Consider the following 21,095-nt stretch of genomic DNA (forward strand, 5'->3'; position numbering starts at 1 on the left):
TGTGAGCACTGCTCTATTGTGGTTACTCCTCTTCTGTATCGCTAACGAATTATGAATACTGGCAATACAACCCAAAATAATCTGGTTATTTATATTGTCTATATATTTTCTCTATTTTAAGACATTATATTTTCTTTCCCTTCACTGCTTGGTCCCTCTGCAGCTCAGAAACTACATTTCTATTCTTGTTACTTAAGGGTCTGGACACATAGGCTATCAGGCATTAAATATAGCACCACTTGCTGTGACACTGAATCTTAATGTTGAGACGCTGTCAAGTAGTTGTTTTTTTCTAGCCTGAATTATTGCCTAACTCTGAAGAATAAATCATCTAAAGGTATGATTCTGAAGTAAAACAAGATTATTTCAGTAACTTTAATGTAATAAATACAGTACATTTATAATAAATAGCATTTATCAGTACGTAATTTCCTTTAACAATAAAAAGTAAGACAAACAACATGTGCCATCAAAACTCCAAATATGTTCCCTGCTACATTACAGTTTCATAAGAGTCTTTGGCATCGGGTAGTTAAAATTTCACTTTAAAACAAACAAACTGCGGAGTTGATAAAGAAAGTCCTCTTCTTTGCTCTTGTGCGCCCTGCAGCGCCCATTCATATAGTCCCAAGCACAGCGCTTGCAGTAGTTATAGAAGTGCTGCTCGGCTTTCTTCAGAGTGCTGTTCAGGTCCAGTGTTCCCTGAAGGCTGCGCAGAGCCACAACAGTTTTACCAAGACATTCAGACAGATTTAAAAACACACAATCCCTTTTTTTGTGATATGTCTTAGCATATGGTCAAACCTGCTCGTGAACTGGATGAGCTCGACATCATCCCGGCAACGCAGCAGAGACTCTCTGTTCTCCAGCAGTATGACTGCACAGATGAAGAGCTCAAGTCCAGCTGTGTTTAATTAAACTGATTGGACTTGATTAGGAAAGGCACACACCTGTCTATATAAGACCTTACAGCTCACAGTGCATGTCAGAGCAAATGAGAATCATGAGGTCGAAGGAACTGCCCAAGGAGCTCAGAGACAGAATTGTGGCACGGCACAGATCTGGCCAAGGTTACAAAAGAATTTCTGCAGCACTCAAGGTTCCTAAGAGCACAGTGGCCTCCATAATCCTCAAATGGAAAAGTTTGGGACGACCAGAACTCTTCCTAGACCTGGCCGTCCAGCCAAACTGAGCAATCGTGGGAGAAGAGCCTTGGTGAGAGAGGTAAAGAAGAACCCAAAGATCACTGTGGCTGAGCTCCAGAGATGCAGTAGGGAGATGGGAGAAAGTTCCACAAAGTCAACTATCACTGCAGCCCTCCACCAGTCGGGGCTTTATGGCAGAGTGGCCCGACGGAAGCCTCTCCTCAGTGCAAGACACATGAAAGCCCACATAGAGTTTGCCAAAAAACACATGAAGGACTCCCAGACTATGAGAAATAAGATTCTCTGGTCTGATAAGACCAAGATTGAACTTTTTGGCGTTAATTCTAAGCGGTATGTGTGGAGAAAACCAAGCACTGCTCATCACCTGCCCAATACAATCCCTACAGTGAAACATGGTGGTGGGAGCATCATGTTGTGGGGGTGTTTTTCAGCTGCAGGGACAGGACGACTGGTTGCACTTCAAGGAAAGATGAATGCGGCCAAGTACAGAGATATCCTGGAAGAAAACCTCTTCCAGAGTGCTCAGGACCTCAGACTGGGCCGAAGGTTCACCTTTCAACAGGACAATGACCCTAAGCACACAGCTAAAATAACAAAGGAGTGGCTTCGGAACAACTCTGTGACCGTTCTTGACTGGCCCAGCCAGAGCCCTGACCTAAACCCAATTGAGCATCTCTGGAGAGACCTGAAAATGGCTGTCCACCAACGTTCACCATCCAACCTGACAGAACTGGAGAGGATCTGCAAGGAAGAATGGCAGAGGATCCCCAAATCCAGGTGTGAAAAACTTGTTGCATCATTCCCAAGAAGACTCATGGCTGTACTAGCTCAAAAGGGTGCTTCTACTCAATACTGAGCACAGGGTCTGAATACTTATGACCATGTGATATTTCAGTTTTTCTTTTTTAATAAATTTGCAAAAATTTCTACATTTCTGGTTTTTTCTGTCAAGATGGGGTGCTGAGTGTACATTAATGAGAAATAAAATGAACTTTTTTGATTTTGGCAAATGGCTGCAATGACACAAAGAGTGAAAAATTTAAAGGGGTCTGAATACTTTCCGTACCCACTGTATAAGTCATGATATTTAACAGACATATCCCTAAACATTCGGCCGACCTGAGATAAGCTTCACCTGTGCTGTAGTTTCGTGCCAGCCTTTCCTGATAGCGGGCTCGGTCTACCTGTTGGGAGATGAGCTCCAGGTGGTCACAGCTCAGGATCTCGAACAAACGTAACGCGTCACTGTGTTCAAACTCCCTCTGGAAACCCAGCAGCAGCCACCTTCAAAGGGGAGGCAACAACATAGTGTGCATGTGGAATTAGAGTACATTCAGAGGTCTACACAGATCTACCTGTGGCAGAAGGTGAAGCTCTCCATGTTGTCTGTGGCTAGGTGAGCATAAAGCTGTGGATCCAGTTCCTTCAAGAGGGCTGCCTCCAACTCTTAAAGATAGAAAACAGTCTTTCACATACATGATGTTTTTTTACAGCATGAAAAATAAACACACTAAGATGCATATTTAAACATATACATATCTATCCCACCTATTTTTCTGTGCAGACCATCAGCCCTGAAGTCTTTTGAGAATTTCTCCATGTAGCAGGAGAAGCTCCAGAAAGTGTCGACCTCTGAATGAAGAACCTCCAGGAAGCGGCTGCAGAGGTCATTCATTCCCTGGGCGTAACTGACCTCTGGATCAGTGATGTAGAGACAGACACGTGTGTTTAATAGCACAGCCTCTAAAGCTGTCTGACCTAGTCAGGGCCAGGTAACCTGAAGTGGGTTTGTTCTTGTTGTTTACCTGGATGAAAAGCAGCATAAGTGATGAGGATATCTCTCAACACTAACAGATTGCCTGACCCTTCACCCCTGTGGACAAAAAAAAGAAAATAGTATAGCATATGTTAGCTGTATTAGTCAAACATCTCAGCAGAAATGTATTTTATATTCAACATAAGGAGTTATGTACTTTATTACTGGTGTGAGATCTCAGTTGTCAAAAAGATGTGATGTTTTATTACAACGACTTGGAAGTTAGTTTACATGAATTGACTTGACTTTCACAGTGACTTTCATTTTTAAATATACGGCACTTTCAGCAGTTTCAGAAGTAGTTATTACTGATCCCTACACTAATGCTGTATCTGTTGACACATAACGTCTGCTCACACTCACTGGTAGTAGCTCAGGTCCCTGTTAGTTCTTGGTACATCCTTGTCAATGATTCGAATGGCTTCCTGCAGCTCCCCACGATCAAAAACGACTCGCTCAAATAGTATCTGTTAACAGGAAGGAAGTATATAGATTATGTGATTATATAAAGTCTACTGATCACAATCTCACCATGTCTACAGCTCTAGTGGAGTATTTGACTCTTTCTCTTTTGAGCTAGGAAAACCAGTAACAATGCATGACTTGTAAAAAAGGTTTTTATTTGAGTAATCTATAATCTATTCCTAAGTACTTTCACTCTTTAAACAAAAGTGCTAAAACAGCAAATAATCCCAAAAGTTAAAGTTGCTTAGGAAAATAAGATCCTGCTGTGTCAGCACAGTAAAGACAACACACACCATGCGACTAAAAACTGACTTTGCTTCCTTAACACAACAATAAAAGAATGAAACCTGGCTGTAAGAACCATAAAAAGCAAACACAGAGTCCACTGTGCCTCTTACAAAATAGTGCCTGCATGATGTTCTAGCAGCTGAGTGACTGCTATGTGAAGTATGTGGTGCGGGTTTGAAAAAAGGGGGTCGGGGTGTAGAGTGTGTGTGTGTGTGTGTGTGTGTGTGTGTGTGTGTCTAAAGGGGGGAGTTGTGTTGCCTGTATATTTGGAGTTTAGCACAGTATTCAGAAGTCTAATGGCTTCTGGGTAAAGGCAGTTTGTAGGCCTTGTTTGTGTGTTCATGGTTCTGTAATGTTCCCTGGCGGCAGGAGTGTGACTGTGTCGTGAGTGTGTGTTGTCTTTGATGAAGGTGTGGGCCCTCCTCATGTCCCTGCTGGTTTACATGTCATCTAATGTTGGGAAGGCTGCTCCACGGATCAACTGTGAGGTTTTTACATCACACTGGAGAGGTTTCCTGTCCCCAGCGGTGCGTTCTCCGTACCCCACATATTGCGATGGAGCTGGTGATGACGCTCTCCACTGTACATCTGTAAAAACCAAACCAAACTTCCTCAGCCCTCTCAGGAAGTACAGTCTGTGTTGAGCTTTCTTTAGGAGTTGATGGCTGTTGTGAGACCAGGTGAGATTCTTGACCATGTAGGTTTCAAAGAATTTAAAGGTTTTCACCCTCTCTCCTGTCTCACCAATGTAATTTGGTTATGGCTGCTCCTTCCTCCTCCTCTTCATAGGATGAATAACCACCTCCTTGGTCTTGTCTGCATTTAAGGAGAGATTATTTTCCTATTATTTTACGACGTCTTCCCTCGATCATCCGCAAACTTCGTAATGCTGATGTCAGTCTGGGAGGCCACATAGGTGAAGATCATATACAGCAGTGGGCTCAGAATACAACCCTGTGGAGTCCCTGTGCTTACAGTTCTGATGTCAGATGCTCTTTGTCCAACTGTCCAACTTTGATCTGTCCGTTAAGAAGGTCAGCAACAATTAACCAGGGTGAGGGGCTTTTTGGAGTTAAGGTATGACCTTATTTAATGCTCCTCTGTTGGTAGTCTGATGTAATGATGAGGATCTGTGATAGTGTAGTAGCTTTAATCTGTACTGTCTCTCAGCCTGTCTGACTGATCTACACGGGCTATATCTGGTCCTTTTGAAGTCCTCAGCATTGCCAAATGTAGAAGAGCTCCTGGAATTCACAGTTGATCCAGGGTTTGTCTTTGGGATAGAACATATAGTGTCTTGTGGGAATGATGTTTTCAGTGCACGTTTGAATATAATGAGTGACAGCTGCAGCGTACTCCTCCATGTCTACAGTAGATTCCCCTCTTACTGAAGCAATTTTAAACACACCCCAGTCTGTACTCTGAAAAAAATCAATTCAGGTTACTCATTCCACACTTTGATAGTTTCATTGACCGGGGGTAGTTGTCTCTATCATGGATAATGTCCCTAAACAACTGAACCAAAGAAGAAATGCATTAAAGATAAAATGAAAAAATATAGATTGGAATTACACTCTACCACTTATATGTAAGTGATCTAACCTGTGCCTGAAGCTCCAAGAATGCCAGTCTGTCCCTGACCTCCTCAGACTGGTCCTGGGTCTGTTGCTGGGCCTGTGCTTGCCTCTCATCAAAGTACCTGACAGCTGCCACCAGCTCAGCTGCAATGGAGTCACAATATTTGGTCATTATGTCATAAAAAAGAGCGAGTAGGCCAGTGAAATGATAAAAAAAGACAACTAGAGGTTTGAAATGTTAACACATTTGCTTGATCGTGACAGTCTGTGCATGTTAATGTCTTTACCATCGGTGCCGTTGAGGTGCAGCCGCACAGCCGAAGGAAAGACCTGCTGCCACTTTCTCTTCATGACCTTGTATCGTACCAGCAGCTGCTCCTGCAGCAGAGAGCGCTCTGAGGCTGTGGAGCTGCACGGGTACATCCCAAACAGGAAACGCCACGCCAGGCCACGCTCAGCGGGAGACACACCACCTTCATACAGATTGAAAACTTTTGAATCATTTACAGTATAACTTCATCATATAACTGACTCTTCAGTGTTTTCAAGCCAAGAGGTTTGATCAATTATCACTCAGTCAAACCAAATACCAGTTTGCGTTACATAAGTATGAGAGATTTGCTAATGGGGAAAGGAAAATCTCGATAGCAAATCCAGTGAACTCTGCCCTGCTTTGCCCAGGATTTGAGATGTCTTATGTAACATCTTGCTCTGCAGGTTCTTTAATCTTTATTTCCCATGTTTGCAGAGGTGGAATGTGCTTAAAGCCCAGGGGGCTGCTGTGGGAGTTTCCACATTCCTGCTCACACATGACAGACTCAGTGTGATGTTTCACCAGTGAGAAAAAATCCTCTGTGCAAATGTTTCCAGCAAACATGAAAACAACCAACAAACATCCTGAGAGATTGCACAGATGAGTTGACACCTTTGTGCACTGGAGCCCGTTCTGAAACACTAATCCAGACGTATCTTAATTCCCTATTTGACTAAATACTGTCTGCCCTTTGAGTCTCATGTGACTTTGTTCTGCCCCTCAGACATCTGACCCATAAATAAATAGTATGTGGAGTCTTCATCTCACTTAGTCATGCTGGAGGTCTGTACTCGAGGGGGTATGGTGCCCAGTAAAATGTTAGATTTCAGAGAATGGTGTCACTGTGGCTCAGCTAATGTCCTGCAGCAACGCATCACTTGACGTCCGCTTGGACTACAGCAACGCTCACAATCCACTGATGCATCAGGACATGTGATAATAAAAATCACCCTTGAATTATCTACTGAACCGTACAATAGTCCTAATGTGAGGATACAGCTTTACTGTTCTTTAATCTCATGAGACAAATTTCCTAATGTGGAAACACTCGCATAACTTTAAAAAACTAGAAATCACCATCTGGTTTGTGTTTAACCATATCAGGCCTCGTCAAGCCACTTTGTTAGGTCCAGCTGTGACCGTCCTCCACATGGTGGCTGTACACACACTGACACACAACAGTGAAGGCTTGAATCTCACAGCATCAGCACAGCCTTTATATTTAGAGTGGGAACTGTGGGATTAGGGTTCTGCTGGTCCTGTTGAGACCTCAGGTTCTACTGCAATCAGTTAAGACTTGAAGCACTTACTGTACCTGACATTAAGGAAAAAACCAATCATGTGGGATACCTCTTCATTATGGAGGACACTTCCAGGTGAGTGTATAGAATCTATGCAGGTATGAAACAGTTTTTGTTGATATTTGTTTGTTTACTTTTTTTAGATTTACCGTTTTTGAAAATATGCATCCTCAGCCTTGACTCGTCCACCCTGCCCTCATCGTCCATGACTCCAGGTAACGGGAGACGCGCGGCGCACAGAGCAGGGGAGCTGACCGCTGCTGTTCCGCGGACATTTGGCTGGAGAGTGTCCGAAGAGCTCGTCTCTTCTCCGGGTGTCTGTCGTGTCCTCAGATCTTCCATCTCTGACCACAGTGTTGACAGACTTTGTCTCCACAGAGCCACCTCAGACAAACAGCTGGCATCCAGCTGTCATTGCTGCTGATCCCCGGTCAACAGGTCCCGTCCTGAGTCCCGTCTACCTGTGCGACCTGCAGCTGAGTCCAGCCAGGTCTGGTTTCTGATTTCATAAACACGGATCTCGTTAAATTAGTTGAAGACAATGATTTTCCAGCTCTCATCCAGCCGTCTGAGCGTCATATGACTGCACCTTGATCCGAGTTTGGCCCATTTTCCAAGTGCAGCCCGAAGTCCTGTCTGTATTTATCTGACTCCACCTAGTGGTTTAGTTTAATACCGGCAAACTTCCCTAACAAACATTTAATGGATGTTTCACTGGTCAAAGTTCAGCTGCATATTCAATGTTTGAAGGCCATCACATTAAATACAATCTATGCTTCACATACAATATGACTTACTGAGGATATGACTTCACCATAGGAGGTAAAAACACATGTTCAAACATATAGTTACTGAAAAACATGAACTTACAGTGTCTTGTCTGTGCCTATAAACCTACTGAGTTATACTGGTTACAACTGGTTAGTGGTGCATGGCCTTTACTCAGTATAACAGAGCAGAGGTGCTGTTAATGTGTGTGCCGATATTTCTGTTTGTGTTACTGATATTGAGATGCACAAATGTGACAATAAATGTGTGAACCCACAAAAACTTCCTCCATTTGTTTTTGATGAAAATATCAGGTTTGTCCTGCTGTGAATAAACGAGGTGGACAAAAGGTTTAGGCTCCAGTGAGAAGTTTATGTTTATGCTCATTTAATATGCGACAGTGCACATTGACGTAAAATGTAAATGTGAAGACTTACTAATGACATCACAGTAAATATTAGTAAAAAATGGTGGATCTCGCCCACAGGGTACATGAAGCATGGATTAGATTGAGCACAGACACAACAGACAGAAGAAAGGCTTAAATCTGAAAGGTTAAATATCACTTTATGCCACGAGAGCGTGGGGATTTTAAAGTGCTCCTGTCAGGAATTAGTTCAGAGTCGTGCCATAATGTTATTATATACATTATAATATATACGACTAAATGTGCAGGTGAAGGTTACATGGGAAGGAAAACATGTATTATGAATAATCAGGCTGGGGAATCACCTGGTCCAGCAAAGGACGTGATGACCGAAATATCTTTAATTGGAAAAATAGTACAAATCAGCTTTGGTCGAGAGATGTCACTGCCAATATTTTCTATTTGTGGTTCTAAATACAGTCAAACAAGAATTACTAAAGATCCAGAAGTGACAATGGAGGCAGGACAGTTGGATAAATCAAAATATGGGCAGATATAAAAGTATTTGTGAAGAGCAGCGGTTACATGACGTCTGTGATCTTGTGTCCCATGTACAGTAAAAGAATCATCTGTTGGAGATAATCCACCTCAAGATCAGACTGTCGGAAGGTGATATGTTGAGAACACTTCTTAAGGAGGAGATGTTCGTTTTATTAAATGGAAATGAACATTTCAGAATGCATCATAAAGGTTTACGTTTGAGCTCATGTGATTATATCAGTCAGTGGTCCACCTGTAACATTGACCTCTGGAAGTGAATCGAAAAGTTATTTTGTGGCCGGGGTTCATATTTCTGCCACACACTTCCTTTTTGCATTTCACCAGTCGTGAGCAACAGGAAACACACCAACGAAATTCACATTGGTGTCACAATCAGTTTGACAAAGAAGGAGGGAGCACTAGAACCTCTTATGTATCAGGGTGAGTATTTATTTACAGGTATTTGCTCAAGAACTCAGTTAGTTATAAGATTTCAGCATCGTGTCATCTAACCTCGTTTGTCTTGCATTAGATGATGCTGCCTATCCTGATCGATCTGAGTCTGATACTGATCTTGACCTCTAAGTCTCAAGGTAGGTGACATTTTGTATTTAACTGTTTGAGGTTTAACTTTAATAAATAAAAAAAAATTATGTTCTCCCTGTGCTTGTGTGGGTTTTCCCCAGGTACTCTGGTTTCCTCCCACAGTCCAAAAACATGTATGTCAGGTTGATTGGTGACTCTAAATTGCCCATAGGAGTGAGTGTGAGTGTGTGAGGTTGTTTGTCTCTATGTGGCCCTGTGATGGACTGGGGACCTGTCCAGGGTGGACCCCAGCCTTTCACCCAAAGAGAGCTGGGATAGGCTCCAGCAGATCCCTGGGACCCTGGTTAGGAATAAGAGGGTATAGATGATGGATGGATGAATAATTCTAGTTTGGTTTTGAACACAGGTCAAAGCTGGAATATTCAAGTCAAGAGAAAGATTAGTGCAACACTGGGCTCCGACGTGATCATACCATGTAATTTTACCTACCCAAGGAAATACCACACGGAAGATGTTAAAGTCTACTGGAAAAAGCCTGGGAACAACAGCTTTCTGATCAATGACGTGGACAAAAATCCATTTGTCTTTCACACAAATGAAACGTTTCTACTTGAGAAGTACAAAAGTAGGACCAAGCTCATTGGAAATAAAAATGAAGGAAATTGTTCCCTCAAGATCCTAAACATCCGTGATAGTGAATCGAAGCTCTACGTGAGAATTTCTGCAAAAGGAGAAAACTACAGCTTTGTCAAGAATTTTGTCTCCATTACTGTGCAAAGTAAGATTTCAGAAAATCATCTGAGCATTCATTTAAATTGTATTTATACACTTGAGCGAAGGGAAATTAAATAACGTCTTCATATGTTTCTCCCACATGGCCAGATGCTTTGCCAGTCACTCTCGGTCCCGGTATAACCTTAATCTTTTTATTATCTCAATCAAACAGTATAATGTGTTTCTCAGTTTGCTAACAGGCTGTATGATTTCTGCTTAACAGATACAGCAACGACGTACTGGGTACAAGGTACAATATCATCTTACTGACACAGACTATTTTGTTTTTGAAGCTTTAACAGACTTTAAATGACAGTTTAGTCATCTTTAAAGCATTTGACTCTGCAAAAGCTTCAGATAAATTCATGCATAAAAAGCTATAATTCAGTATCCCTGATTAAAAAGGTCACCACTCACAGCAGTTTTACTTCTCTCCACAGCAGAAAAGGAAACCACATCAATGTATTTGGCCATTTTTTTACCAGTTGCTGCACTTCTGGTCATTATTCTGGTTACTGGGTTGGTCTGTTACAAAAAACGCAACAGGTAACTTCACTTGAACCTTATTCACAGGCAGCCACCGATGTTCTCTTTAGCTAAACCATGTGCAGACATTTTAAAGTCCTCTTTCACTCTTACATGCGTCATTGTTTATTCAAATGAATACATTTTATAGGCAGAATATATTTATCTGCTGAGGAAAAAGGTTTTCTGTGCCGTAGATGTTGAAATGAATCATGAGATGTGGAAATGAAGGGAACAAAGTCATTTACGAGAGTTTGATTATGACACCTTTGTGGAAAACCCATTTCAGAGGCACTCTTTATATTTTATTTCTATTTGTCATAAAACATGTTGGCATCAACGATTTTTTTTATTTAATAGAAATGTATTTAAACTAGGCTTCACTATACTAAACTGACATGTCAGGGGTTTTTTATTTGGAAGTTTTGTTCCTAATAATTTCCAGTAACATGTTGTCAGCGTTGTTTTCACAGGTCACAGCCTCTTACCAGGGAGGAGTCTGCATATTATGCAAATTTTAGCAGGACATTAGAAACCCAAGCCAGAAGGTTTGTTTTTTATGATACAACGGTTAAATAACATGGAAGTAGTGGCACTTTCATTACTGTATACTGACACACAATAAACAGCAGTGGTTTTCAGAAACAAACAAACAATAGAATAACATATAATAATATACATGAAGATACTGGTGGAGATTTTAAACTCCAGTTACTCCACTGGATGTATGTGCATAAACTGGAAAGTGCTGTTTCTCAAATTAGAGCCAATGCAGATCTACGTTGTCTTTTCAGTGAAGCATCTTGTAAAAGACTTGAAAACAAGACCGTTCCTGAACTGAAGGTCATTGATGAACCGGTCTACGTCAACCTCGAGGTATGGGACCTCCACTGCTGTGTGTTTTACTATCAAGACAAAAATGAAAACCCACAGCTTTCATTCACCCATTTTCTGTCGTTGCAGGCCAGAACTGATCAAGTGGATGAACACACAGATTTTAAACATAAAATATATGAAAATGTGAATTTTTTTAAGAACGAGTTAATCTTGTAAAACATGGACTTGCTTGGTTTAGGAGACTTTTTAGAAATGTTTCAGGTGAGGTTTTCTCACGAGGTTGTTGAGATTGTAGACACAGGGCTGTAAGATTTACAGACCACGTCTTAATGTCCCTCTAAGTCTTCAGCTACAGCCATGTGCCCCCGTCCATCCTATATAGAAACTTATAGCTCAGATTAGACACACAATGTGATGCAGCTAGATTGTATTTGTAGGTTTGACCTCTTTGTCACTGTGTGTGTGGTTGTTGTTTTTCTTATCTCTCTTGTGGTTGTTCTGTATCTTTTCTGAGTTTTCTTGTTGGTTATGGTCAGTTCCTGTGTCTCTGTGGTTCCTCACTTAAGAGGCCACATCATGAACAAAAGAGAAAAGGGATTAAATTGACTTTCAGTGTTCATATTAATATCAAACGACAGACAGGAAAACATTTTAACCTATTAGTTATACAAAACAAATTGAACCCTAACCTACCTACATGACACATTGCAAGTGTGCGATTGTGTGTCTGACCTAAAAAAAAAAGTCCGAAACAGTCCTGCAGGTTTGTTTCTACGTAGCAATGTCAACATATACGATTTCACAGAATTTCAAGAAGCTGGTTTGGTAGTTTGGTCCAAAAGGACTTTTGAACTCCTTTTTAAAGATCCATTGACTGATATTATTTTCTATTCAAAGTACTTTATTTGGACCGATATGCAAAGGTTCTTGTCAGCACATACAAAGTCCTGTGAAGTTTCCATTTTAGTCCCATTTTGCGTTTTAAGTGACCAGTAATTGTTCTGCGTTGCAGTACAAACATAAAGTTATAAAAGTGGTGACAGTTTTATACAAGAAACTAAGTTTGTGTCAGTCCAGTTTGTGCTTACCTTTTCATTAGCTGGGACTTTTCTGACTTCCCCTAACTTTACCCAGGCTAGCTTGAGTTAGCTAATGCTAATCAAGCCATACACTATTTTTGGTTAGCTGTAGCATGCATGCCTGATATTGTAGATAATGTGAAAAATGCTGTCATCCTTTAGAGGGATGTAAAAGCTGGGTTTTTGCAGCATCACACTGCCAGCACAGCAACAAAAATCGCAGTCTCCACATGTAGATTCAGGTAACAACCAAACATGACAGTGAACATCACTGGAAAAGTAATCATTTCATTGAAAATGATTGTTTTATGATGTTTTTGTTGAGTTAATGCGATGCAAAACGCCCTGAGGGTGTGTTAGTGCTGCGTTGCACAGCTGAGTAACAGGAAATGATCATATCAGATACTGAGCACATCAGTTTTGCAAGGTGTTTGTAACGAGTCATGGTTCTGTTTTCTGTAAAACGCATGAATGTAGGCCTATAAAGTATTCGGAGGACCGTGTGTGTCTGTATACCTTAACACATCTGGGGGTTTGTGAAATAACAGGGTCTTTCTCAACATGTTTGCCAATTCACTTCTTGTTCCATCTGAGCTGGAGCTCAAACTTCTGTTTTGTTTTGTTTATTATTTATTGTGTCTTCTCTCCGAGGATGAAGTTGTTAGTTATGGTTCTGTAGCAAAGCAGAAGTTAGTGAAGCTGCTAAAGTTGTGTCTTGTTTTCTGCTTTTATTTTGATAAGCAACAACCCTCGAACTTTACATTCATCCCTTCCAATGAAACATGTACTATGACTGTTCAGACCCTGTGCACTGTAACGACCTGAGCTCTTTCTCACTGCTCAAGACTATTTTTCAAACACATCAGTCTGATTTATGTGTCTGATTAAAATGAATACAGTTTACATACAACTGTATGTGTGTTTTTACTGTTTTAGTGTGTATGATTGTGTAAAACCAGGAGGGTGTGACTGGGAAGGATTCCTATAATCTACTTTACGTGTTAGAGCGTGGTTACAGTGCCTGTGAAGAAACACAGCTGTGGCACTTTAATGAAACTGGCATCCACTTGATCTTCACATTCTCAGCACAGCTCAGATCAGACACTGTTACTTTAAATATTACGTTATTTTACACAGACAGACAGACAGACAGACAGACAGACAGACTTTATAAATCTCAAACTGTGACATTCCCATATTACAGCAGCAGTATACACACATTCAATTCACTGCACAAACATACAGTCAGTCAGTTTGCAGAAAGGTTAAAAAACTATAAATAAATATACATAAAAATTCTACATGAGAAAGTAGAGCCGATGCAGATCTACGTTGTAGAATCATAAAATACCAGTTTCTGATGTAGATGTTTGATCAACACTTTTCTTCTCTGAACTTCATGTTGCGTTGTCCTCCTCTATCTTATAAACCTCTTGAATCAGTCGTAATGGCACGTTTGCACAGCTCAGAGACATTCCTTGGACATTTTCAGTATTTTTGAACTGTTAAAACACTAAACCCCATTTTCAGAAACTTAAACTAAAGAATCAATTAGAAATCAGTGTTTGAGCATTAAAAAATAGGCCACATGTTAAAAATCCTGGTTTAGGTAACAAGGGAGGCCAACATTGCAGCAAGAGGAAGAGAATGAGGACATATATATGCTGCCTCACAGCAGGAAGGTTCCTGGTTTGAAACCCATCAGGGGCCTTTCTGTGTGGAGTTTGCATGTTCTCCCTGTGCTTGTGTGGGTTTTCTCCAGGTCCTCTGGTTTCCTCCCACAGTCCAAAAACATGTATGTCAGGTTGATTGGTGACTCTAAATTGCCCATAGGAGTGAGTGTGAGTGTGTGAGGTTGTTTGTCTCTATGTGGCCCTGTGATGGACTGGGGACCTGTCCAGGGTGGACCCCTGCCTTTCACCCAGAGAGAGCTGGGATAGGCTCCAGCTGATCCCTGGGACCCTGGTTAGGACTAAGGGGGTACAGATGATGGATGGATGAATAAAGCTCATCTCGTTTTGTAAAACACTAAACCTCACTCTTGGAACAAAACTCAAATATGAATCACTCTTTCCACAAAACCTAGACAGTTAGACACAATGTTCAGATCTGATTCAGTCATTTTGCAAAACCTTCAGGACATTGTTGATCACTAAAACACATTTTTCACTGTGATGCACTTGTAATGCAAAGTGGTAACAGCAGGTGGCAGAAGTTCATCACACTTGTCACTGTCATAATAACTTATCAGAGCTGTTCACACCAGTTGCTAATGACGTGATAATACCAACATGTGTGACTTCACCAAAAGCTGCTAAAAGGACTTGCATGCGGATTTTGCATCTACATTCATGGTGTACTGAGATGTGCTGTTCTTTTACTTTTTATCTTTGGCCTGCAGTTATTTTTGGAAAACACCAAATGTATGAAGTTTAACACTTTTTCTGGGGGTTTTTTTTAGTGTAGTGTTTTTACATTGGCTTCCTTTCATCATGACCTTTGGTACGTCTGCTGGGGCGAACTCTTAAAGCAGGAAGACCAATGCACTAACGTACACAACAACATACTGTATACGCTGGAGGTTTTATTATTTGTTGGGTTTTGTGTTTACAGACTGACATTTTCTTTTTCTGTGCTTTGTGTTCAATACTTAGTGCTGAATATTCTTCCCATACAATTAAGCTTTTGTTTCATCAGCCCACAGAACATTTCCACAGTGTTGTTGCCGTTTGTCATTGTGCTCCCTTCTGGCATACAGCACTATTTTGTTTGGAGGAGCAGCAGCTTCCTCCGTGGCGGCCTGCCGTGGACATCCGGCCTGTTCAAAGACGTACATATGGAAAACTCATGATCAGAGATGTTTGCCAGTTCCAGTAATGTCTTCTACTGTCAGGTTTATGAAAGAGCGTTGCTGACGAAAGGCCCCACAGGCAATGCAAGTTTATTTATATAGCACATCTCATATACAGAGTAACTCAAAGTGCTTTACAGAAATAAGTTAAAGTTAAAAATACATATGCAAAAGGTTAAAATAAGAAGGAGAATGAGTGCAGATAAAACACTTCAGATAAAACACTTGCAGTTGTCATATGTCGCACTAAAAAGAAAAGTTTTTAGCTTGGCCTAAACAAATATTTGGGATTATTTTATTACCATCTCCTGCGAACTAATCCCTGATGGGTGCAGCTCTTTACTTTGAGCTATAGCTGTGCACAAAAATCTCAACACTTACTCAAGAGCTAGAAAACATATTTGCAAGTTAAGTATTTGAATAGTTTAATACAGATTAGCACTGGACAAACAAGCAGGGAAATCCATGGACAACACAAACAACAACCATAACAATAGTAACACTATTAACACACGTAGTATGACAAAGGTAGGTTTCAGAAAATAATATTATATGCAACGTTTACAGAACAGCAAATGTTTTTTCAGTTTTCTTGACTCACACCAGTCAGACAACATGCAGAGGGACTGTCGCTGCTCTTTCACGTAATCCATGTTACATATTGGCATAGATCGCCTCATCTTCAACCTGTGTAACAAGGAGTAGCTCACTCTCTTTTTCCATTCAGTAAAACATTAAATGAATAAATGAATGAATGAATGAATGAATGAATGAAGAAAACGTCACATACCCCCACGTTGCTATATATTTGATCATTCCCGTAAACGAAAGAATATTTATCTTCGTTGTCCATCTCTTTTCTGAGGATAAAATGCACAAAGTAAGCATCTGTTTTTGTTGTTGTTCCACATAATCACATATGCAAAAGTAGGAAACATTTGTTTATTGCAGTAATAACTGAGACCTGTAGGTTGAAGCAAACGGAGGAGGCTCCACAGTTTTCCCTTCCTGCGTGTCACTCATCTGAGGTGCTGGAGATCTTCTGCTGCTGGCAGATAATGGTTTTTAATTTAAAAAAGCTACTGACACTGCACGCTAACACTGACAGACAACAACACAACCTGCAATACTGAGCAGGTGCCACAATGTGCTGTGTAAAATATATTACAGTTTTTCTCGTTTGACCTTCATCATCACCTTCTTAGCACAGAGTCAGTCTGTGTTGAACTAAAGGAAAACATCCATCCACAGCTGATAGAAAGAACTTGGATAATTAGGAAGAAACTCATTTACACAACTCTTCAATTAGCAATTAGTCCTCCTCCATCTACAAAAGATCCCATCTCTGTGTTGATATCTGCAGGCACTGATGGAGAGGAGGGTTTTTACATTTTTTAAATTTTTATTTTAGATATTTCCACCCATAAATTCCCTTTGGGGTGTTTTTTATTACTATAAAAATATATAGTATTAAAATATTTATATTCAACACTTTGAACAGTGTGATCTCATACTGAGAGCTATGTTTTGTATTCTGCCATCCAATATGTAGTGACTGATTGAATCCATATATTAATTTGCCCACAGATTGTGTTGTCTGGTGGAAATATTGGTTTTTGTTGAGTGTTATTTTGGCCCGTGAGCTTCAGTTTCAGCCTGTGTGTTAACAGTTTCTTTAAATGCCTCAAAGCACTTATATTTGAATGCTACAGCTAAAACACAAAATCAGAATAAAAACATACAGAAGAATTGTTTTCTACCAACTTACCATATTTTAACAACTGCCACTATTATTAAAAGTATCACCAAAATCACGCATGCTCCAGCAATGATGAAAATATAGACACCCATCATCTTGTCTGTCCAAACAGAAGGTTTTGTGGGTTAATGTTTTTCTACAATAATTGCAAATAAGCCTTTATGAATAAAAGGCAAGTGAGGCTTTTGAGATATTCCATAAACGTCCTCACCACTGAGAGGCATTTTGCGCTCGGCATTGCCCAATGTGTTATTTGCCCAACACTGGATAAACTCAGACGCTTCAAACTTTGTGAGCAGAGTCGCATTGGTAACATGGTGATCGTTCTTTAAGCTGGTGCTTGGCAGGACTCTGTTAAGAAGATTAAAATGGACCTTGCTGGGAGGGTTGGACTCCACAATGCACACACACTTTACCATATCCACCTCCGAGGAGCAGGAAGCAGCCTTAATCTCAGGGGCATCTGGAAGGACAAGAAATTAATGTATTACTTTAATTTTGTTATTTTTGTTTCAATGAAAATGTCCTGGTTTGTCATTTTTACTTACACAACACATTTAACTGTACAGGACTTGACTTCCTTTGTCCTACTGTATTCTTGGCAGAACAGTAAATGGTTCCTGTGTGTCTGGAGACATTTGACAGAGTGTATGGATTTTTCTGATACAGCTGAGCACCAGTTGCATTAGTCCATGTATAGGTGCTGGCAGGGGGGTTAGCATCACTGGAGCATGTTAGCTGGACATCTTGTCCCTCCTTTACTTGTCGGTTGTAGGCGACGTTCACTTTCACTGGGGCATCTGCATGGACGCACAGTGATGGAAGAACTATTCAGATTGTCCACTTGAAGAAAATCTCACAGTTTGAAAATGCCTGTTAGAAGTAACAGGTATGATTATATTTATTTTGAATCTCATCTAAACAGTAACTAAAGTCATGAAATGACTGCGGTGGAATAAAAAGTATAAGAGTATAAGTCTCTGAAATCTAGTGAAGTCAAAGTATGAAGCAGCAGAAAATGGAAATACTCAAGTACAAATACCTCAATATTATACTTAATGTACAGTGCTTGAGTAATTGTATGTGCCACTGTGGTAACATACAAGGAACCGCTCATAATATTGTTCTTTCCAGATGCACAGTGTTTACATTTCATAGTTTTTGCTAAGGTGTGGGGGGGGGGGGTCACTGCACAAAAACAAAAGACAATACACCATTTAAAACATATTTACATTTCACTTTGAGGGAGCTGGATGCTTTCTTCATCTGCTTGTCTTTGTATGTTACAGTGCACCCTAAAGCCTTGTTGTGGTCCTCTGGGGTGGGCTGAAAGGTCAGAGTGGATTTCCACTGGGCATCGTGTAGTTGGAGCTGTGACTGTCCAGAGTGAGTCCAGGTGATGGTAGGAGGACAGGCGGGATAGAAATGAGACGCAGAGCAGGACGCAGACACAGTTTGACCTTCTTCCAGTTCCTCTTTCACAGTGATGGAGAGAGCTGGTTCACCTGCAGCAAGAAAAACAAAAGTTATGATGGGCAACAACTGCACCCAGGTAACCTAGTAAACATAACACAGGAGTGGACTGCTGAAACCTTTACAGAGGAATGTGTGACAAAGGCATGAAAAACATTTCCTATGCTTACTGTCCTTAAATAAAGGTTTCTAGCTTCACTGTAACATGTGCAAAGTTGAATCTAATGTAAGAGGAACTTACTTTAGGTTATAACACTTTAGGTTATATATAACACCCCCCACCCCCACCGCCCCAACACCAACACCTAACCACCCTGCAAACAGACTCTTAATCTACTCTAAGTCACACATTGTAAGTTTAATCATTTTCTGTCAGACAGAAGAGACAGACTTCAATGTTACTGTGGGCACGAGACCTAACAAGTAGGAGTTCTGAATATGGGTTGTCTGTCTGCAATAAATGCATTTTACATTTATTACTTTTGTTGTTTAGAATCTGATGCGATGTTATTTGTGCAAAAAAAGAATAAGTCCATTAAAAACATGTTTAAATCCTTGGTAGCTACAGGACAAGCCAATATGGTCTTTTTAGGTTTCAGCTGTTCTGATCTGAACCGTGATGAGTGACTGGACTTCCTCTTTATTTGTGCTAATGTTACAGTTTTTCATCCTTTCATGCTTCCATCACTAAACAGCTAAAGTTTCAGTTCTCTACACAGATGTATGAAACTCAAGGAAAACACATATATATATTTTAAGAAAACTAGAGTTAAATAAAAGCGATAACTATACTGTTAAAGATGTATATAAAATGTGATTAATACTTACTATCCACTGTAATGGAAACTTTATGATTACTGTGAGTATATTTGTCATGGCCTCCTATTTCAATCCTGAAATAAAAAGACCCTTGGTCACTCTGCTGAAGGGAATTGATCTTAAGGGAGCAATTTTTTTGTTCGAGGTTTCCCAGCAGCTCTGTCCGACTGCGGTAATTCTCTATGATGTTAGACGTCTGCGGGTGGTAGATGACCTGATCTGTGTCTTTGTACCAAATCCCAGTATACCCAGTGATTTTGTTCGTTGTATGTGGGAAATCATATTTGCAGGAAATAACCACACAGGATCCCAGGACACCTCTGACTGACTGTGGCACTGTAACGGTCCAAGATGAGGCTTCACTACGAGCAACTGTGGTAAAAAAAAAAAAAAAAAACGCAGAGAAAAATGGGTGAAATAAAACAAAAAGTAAGCAGAAGAAAACCAACCAGGAGAATCTACTTAAATGCAGATTGACCAGACTATTTTATTATTTGCATAAGCACATCAGAAAGACAGAACAGTTTCTCATGAGCAATAAAATATTTCTGCTCTACATACAGTGTAGACAAATGCACCGTACCTGTGAAGCAGAAACACACAAAGAGCAGAGCCCGTTTCAGAATAAACATCTTTTCTCCTCCAGGTCAGACCCGCAAGTAAAGTGAGTAAGATATTTTTAGGGTTGAGCAGTGACGCTGTCATTTCCTCTTGATGATTCGGTTTCCATTGCACTATATCTGATTTTTGTCTCAACAGACAGGGAAGTCTATTAATCATCTTTTCTTGTTTTTTTTTTTTTACTATGTGTTATATTAAAAGTCACATATCCTTCAAAAACTACAGTATATAGAACATTTTCAGGCTGTGATGTAAAGAGCAAATATAGTCATATATAATGACCCTGGTTAAGGAATAAGCGGGTATAGAAAATGGATGGATGGATATATTGTGAGGCCCAGAGGAAGACCAAAGAGGAGGTTCTTGGATGTAGTGAAGGAGGACATGAGGGTAGTTGGTGTGGGTGAGGAGGATACAGAGGATAGGGTTAAATGGAGGCGGATGATTGGCTGTGGCGACCCCTGAAGGGAGCAGCCCAAAGAAAAAGAAGAAGAGGAAGAAGAAGAAGAGAAAGAAGAAGAAGTCATACATATTGTCTTTTCTGGATCTTTGCCCCTGAAATGTTTGCCTTATTCAGCTGCTGTCACTTCCCTCTTTGGTTAGAAATAAAATTGATTCTAGAAATCATAACTGTGGATAATCTTATTTGTGTAGGGCACAGACTTCTTCCACAAATCACTGCAGACCAACAAGACCTTTAACACGTCTTGGTGAACTAAAAGTGTCCCTCGTGGACTCTTTAATTATTTGATATTCAGGTCGTATAAAGGACTATAGCGCCACTGAATTACTCAACATGTTTACTGAACATATGCTGCTTATGGGCAGCCAAGGCTGCTGAGTTCCTCTTGACTTTCCTCTGAATGTATCTTTATTCATCTTTAATCAAGCTGAGGTAGTGATTGAAACACATCATTTGTTCTTGATGCAATATTTTACGCACACCACAAAAATACAAGTACACAGACCCAGATCTGCAGCAGAACGAACGGGCCAAAACTGTATCAGCTGTCTAACGAGCTTTCTTCCATCTTACTTCCAGCTTTAAAGTCCTTTGAGAAGATTACACAGTGATATACAATACAGTGATATACAATGCAGTGATATACAATGCAGTGATATACAGTGCAGTGATATACAGTGCAGTGATATACGACGCAGTGATATACAACGCAGTGATATACAATGCAGTGATATACAATGCATGCTA

The 21,095-nt window shown here is 40.4% G+C and overlaps 3 protein-coding genes across 5 annotated transcripts; 1 reads left to right on the forward strand and 2 right to left on the reverse strand.

The window, feature by feature from the left end:
• Positions 1 to 914: 914 nt before the first annotated feature.
• On the reverse strand, positions 915 to 7,553 carry LOC113122678 (TBC1 domain family member 15). Its single transcript, XM_026294175.1, has 9 exons — positions 7,076 to 7,553; positions 5,600 to 5,785; positions 5,338 to 5,456; positions 3,346 to 3,449; positions 2,972 to 3,039; positions 2,715 to 2,861; positions 2,522 to 2,612; positions 2,263 to 2,450; positions 915 to 919 (listed from the first exon to the last, which is right to left on the reverse strand). Exons 1-9 carry the CDS (start codon positions 7,266 to 7,268, stop codon positions 915 to 917), a joined length of 1,101 nt encoding a protein of 366 aa, XP_026149960.1. The 5' UTR covers positions 7,269 to 7,553.
• A 1,434-nt stretch (positions 7,554 to 8,987) lies between these two features.
• On the forward strand, positions 8,988 to 13,272 carry LOC113122267 (sialic acid-binding Ig-like lectin 12). Of its 2 annotated transcripts, XM_026293473.1 has the most exons (9): positions 8,988 to 9,042; positions 9,134 to 9,194; positions 9,554 to 9,925; positions 10,030 to 10,056; positions 10,145 to 10,171; positions 10,362 to 10,467; positions 10,920 to 10,994; positions 11,241 to 11,322; positions 11,410 to 13,272. In XM_026293473.1, the coding sequence occupies exons 2-9, from the start codon at positions 9,134 to 9,136 to the stop codon at positions 11,497 to 11,499; spliced, it is 840 nt and encodes a 279-aa protein (XP_026149258.1). In that variant the 5' UTR covers positions 8,988 to 9,042; the 3' UTR covers positions 11,500 to 13,272. The 2 variants fall into 2 exon arrangements, with proteins under 2 accessions (XP_026149258.1, XP_026149259.1); XM_026293474.1 differs by lacking the exon at positions 8,988 to 9,042 and having other exon boundaries at positions 9,056 to 9,194; positions 10,365 to 10,467.
• Positions 13,273 to 15,447: 2,175 nt separating this feature from the next.
• LOC113122260 (myelin-associated glycoprotein) lies at positions 15,448 to 19,985 on the reverse strand. 2 transcript variants are annotated; one of them, XM_026293466.1, is made up of 9 exons: positions 19,848 to 19,985; positions 19,274 to 19,636; positions 18,205 to 18,477; positions 17,521 to 17,772; positions 17,184 to 17,435; positions 16,982 to 17,072; positions 16,178 to 16,258; positions 16,004 to 16,073; positions 15,448 to 15,900 (listed from the first exon to the last, which is right to left on the reverse strand). In XM_026293466.1, exons 1-9 carry the CDS (start codon positions 19,894 to 19,896, stop codon positions 15,868 to 15,870), a joined length of 1,464 nt encoding a protein of 487 aa, XP_026149251.1. In that variant the 5' UTR covers positions 19,897 to 19,985; the 3' UTR covers positions 15,448 to 15,867. The 2 variants fall into 2 exon arrangements, with proteins under 2 accessions (XP_026149251.1, XP_026149250.1); XM_026293465.1 differs by having other exon boundaries at positions 15,450 to 15,900; positions 16,178 to 16,261.
• Positions 19,986 to 21,095: the final 1,110 nt, after the last annotated feature.

This window comes from Mastacembelus armatus, chromosome 16 (genome assembly GCF_900324485.2).
Source record: "Mastacembelus armatus chromosome 16, fMasArm1.2, whole genome shotgun sequence".
NCBI lineage: Eukaryota > Metazoa > Chordata > Actinopteri > Synbranchiformes > Mastacembelidae > Mastacembelus > Mastacembelus armatus.

Bases quoted from the DNA above. Each gene is read 5' to 3' on its own strand.
- LOC113122678 (XM_026294175.1), bottom strand. From the start codon at position 7,268: ATGGAAGATCTGAGGACACGACAGACACCCGGAGAAGAGACGAGCTCT. The intron at 2,862-2,971 runs GTAAACAACAAG...TCACTGATCCAG, and splicing joins TTATGCTGCTTTTCATCCAG to AGGTCAGTTACGCCCAGGGA. The intron at 2,613-2,714 runs GTGGGATAGATA...TCTATCTTTAAG, and splicing joins TGGTCTGCACAGAAAAATAG to AGTTGGAGGCAGCCCTCTTG.
- LOC113122267 (XM_026293473.1), top strand. From the start codon at position 9,134: ATGATGCTGCCTATCCTGATCGATCTGAGTCTGATACTGATCTTGACC. The intron at 9,926-10,029 runs GTAAGATTTCAG...CCACATGGCCAG, and splicing joins TGTCTCCATTACTGTGCAAA to ATGCTTTGCCAGTCACTCTC. The intron at 11,323-11,409 runs GTATGGGACCTC...CTGTCGTTGCAG, and splicing joins CGGTCTACGTCAACCTCGAG to GCCAGAACTGATCAAGTGGA.
- LOC113122260 (XM_026293465.1), bottom strand. From the start codon at position 19,896: ATGTTTATTCTGAAACGGGCTCTGCTCTTTGTGTGTTTCTGCTTCACA. The intron at 19,637-19,847 runs GTACGGTGCATT...TTTTTACCACAG, and splicing joins TGTGTGTTTCTGCTTCACAG to TTGCTCGTAGTGAAGCCTCA. The intron at 17,773-18,204 runs GTAAATATGTTT...GCGTCCATGCAG, and splicing joins CAGCTCCCTCAAAGTGAAAT to ATGCCCCAGTGAAAGTGAAC.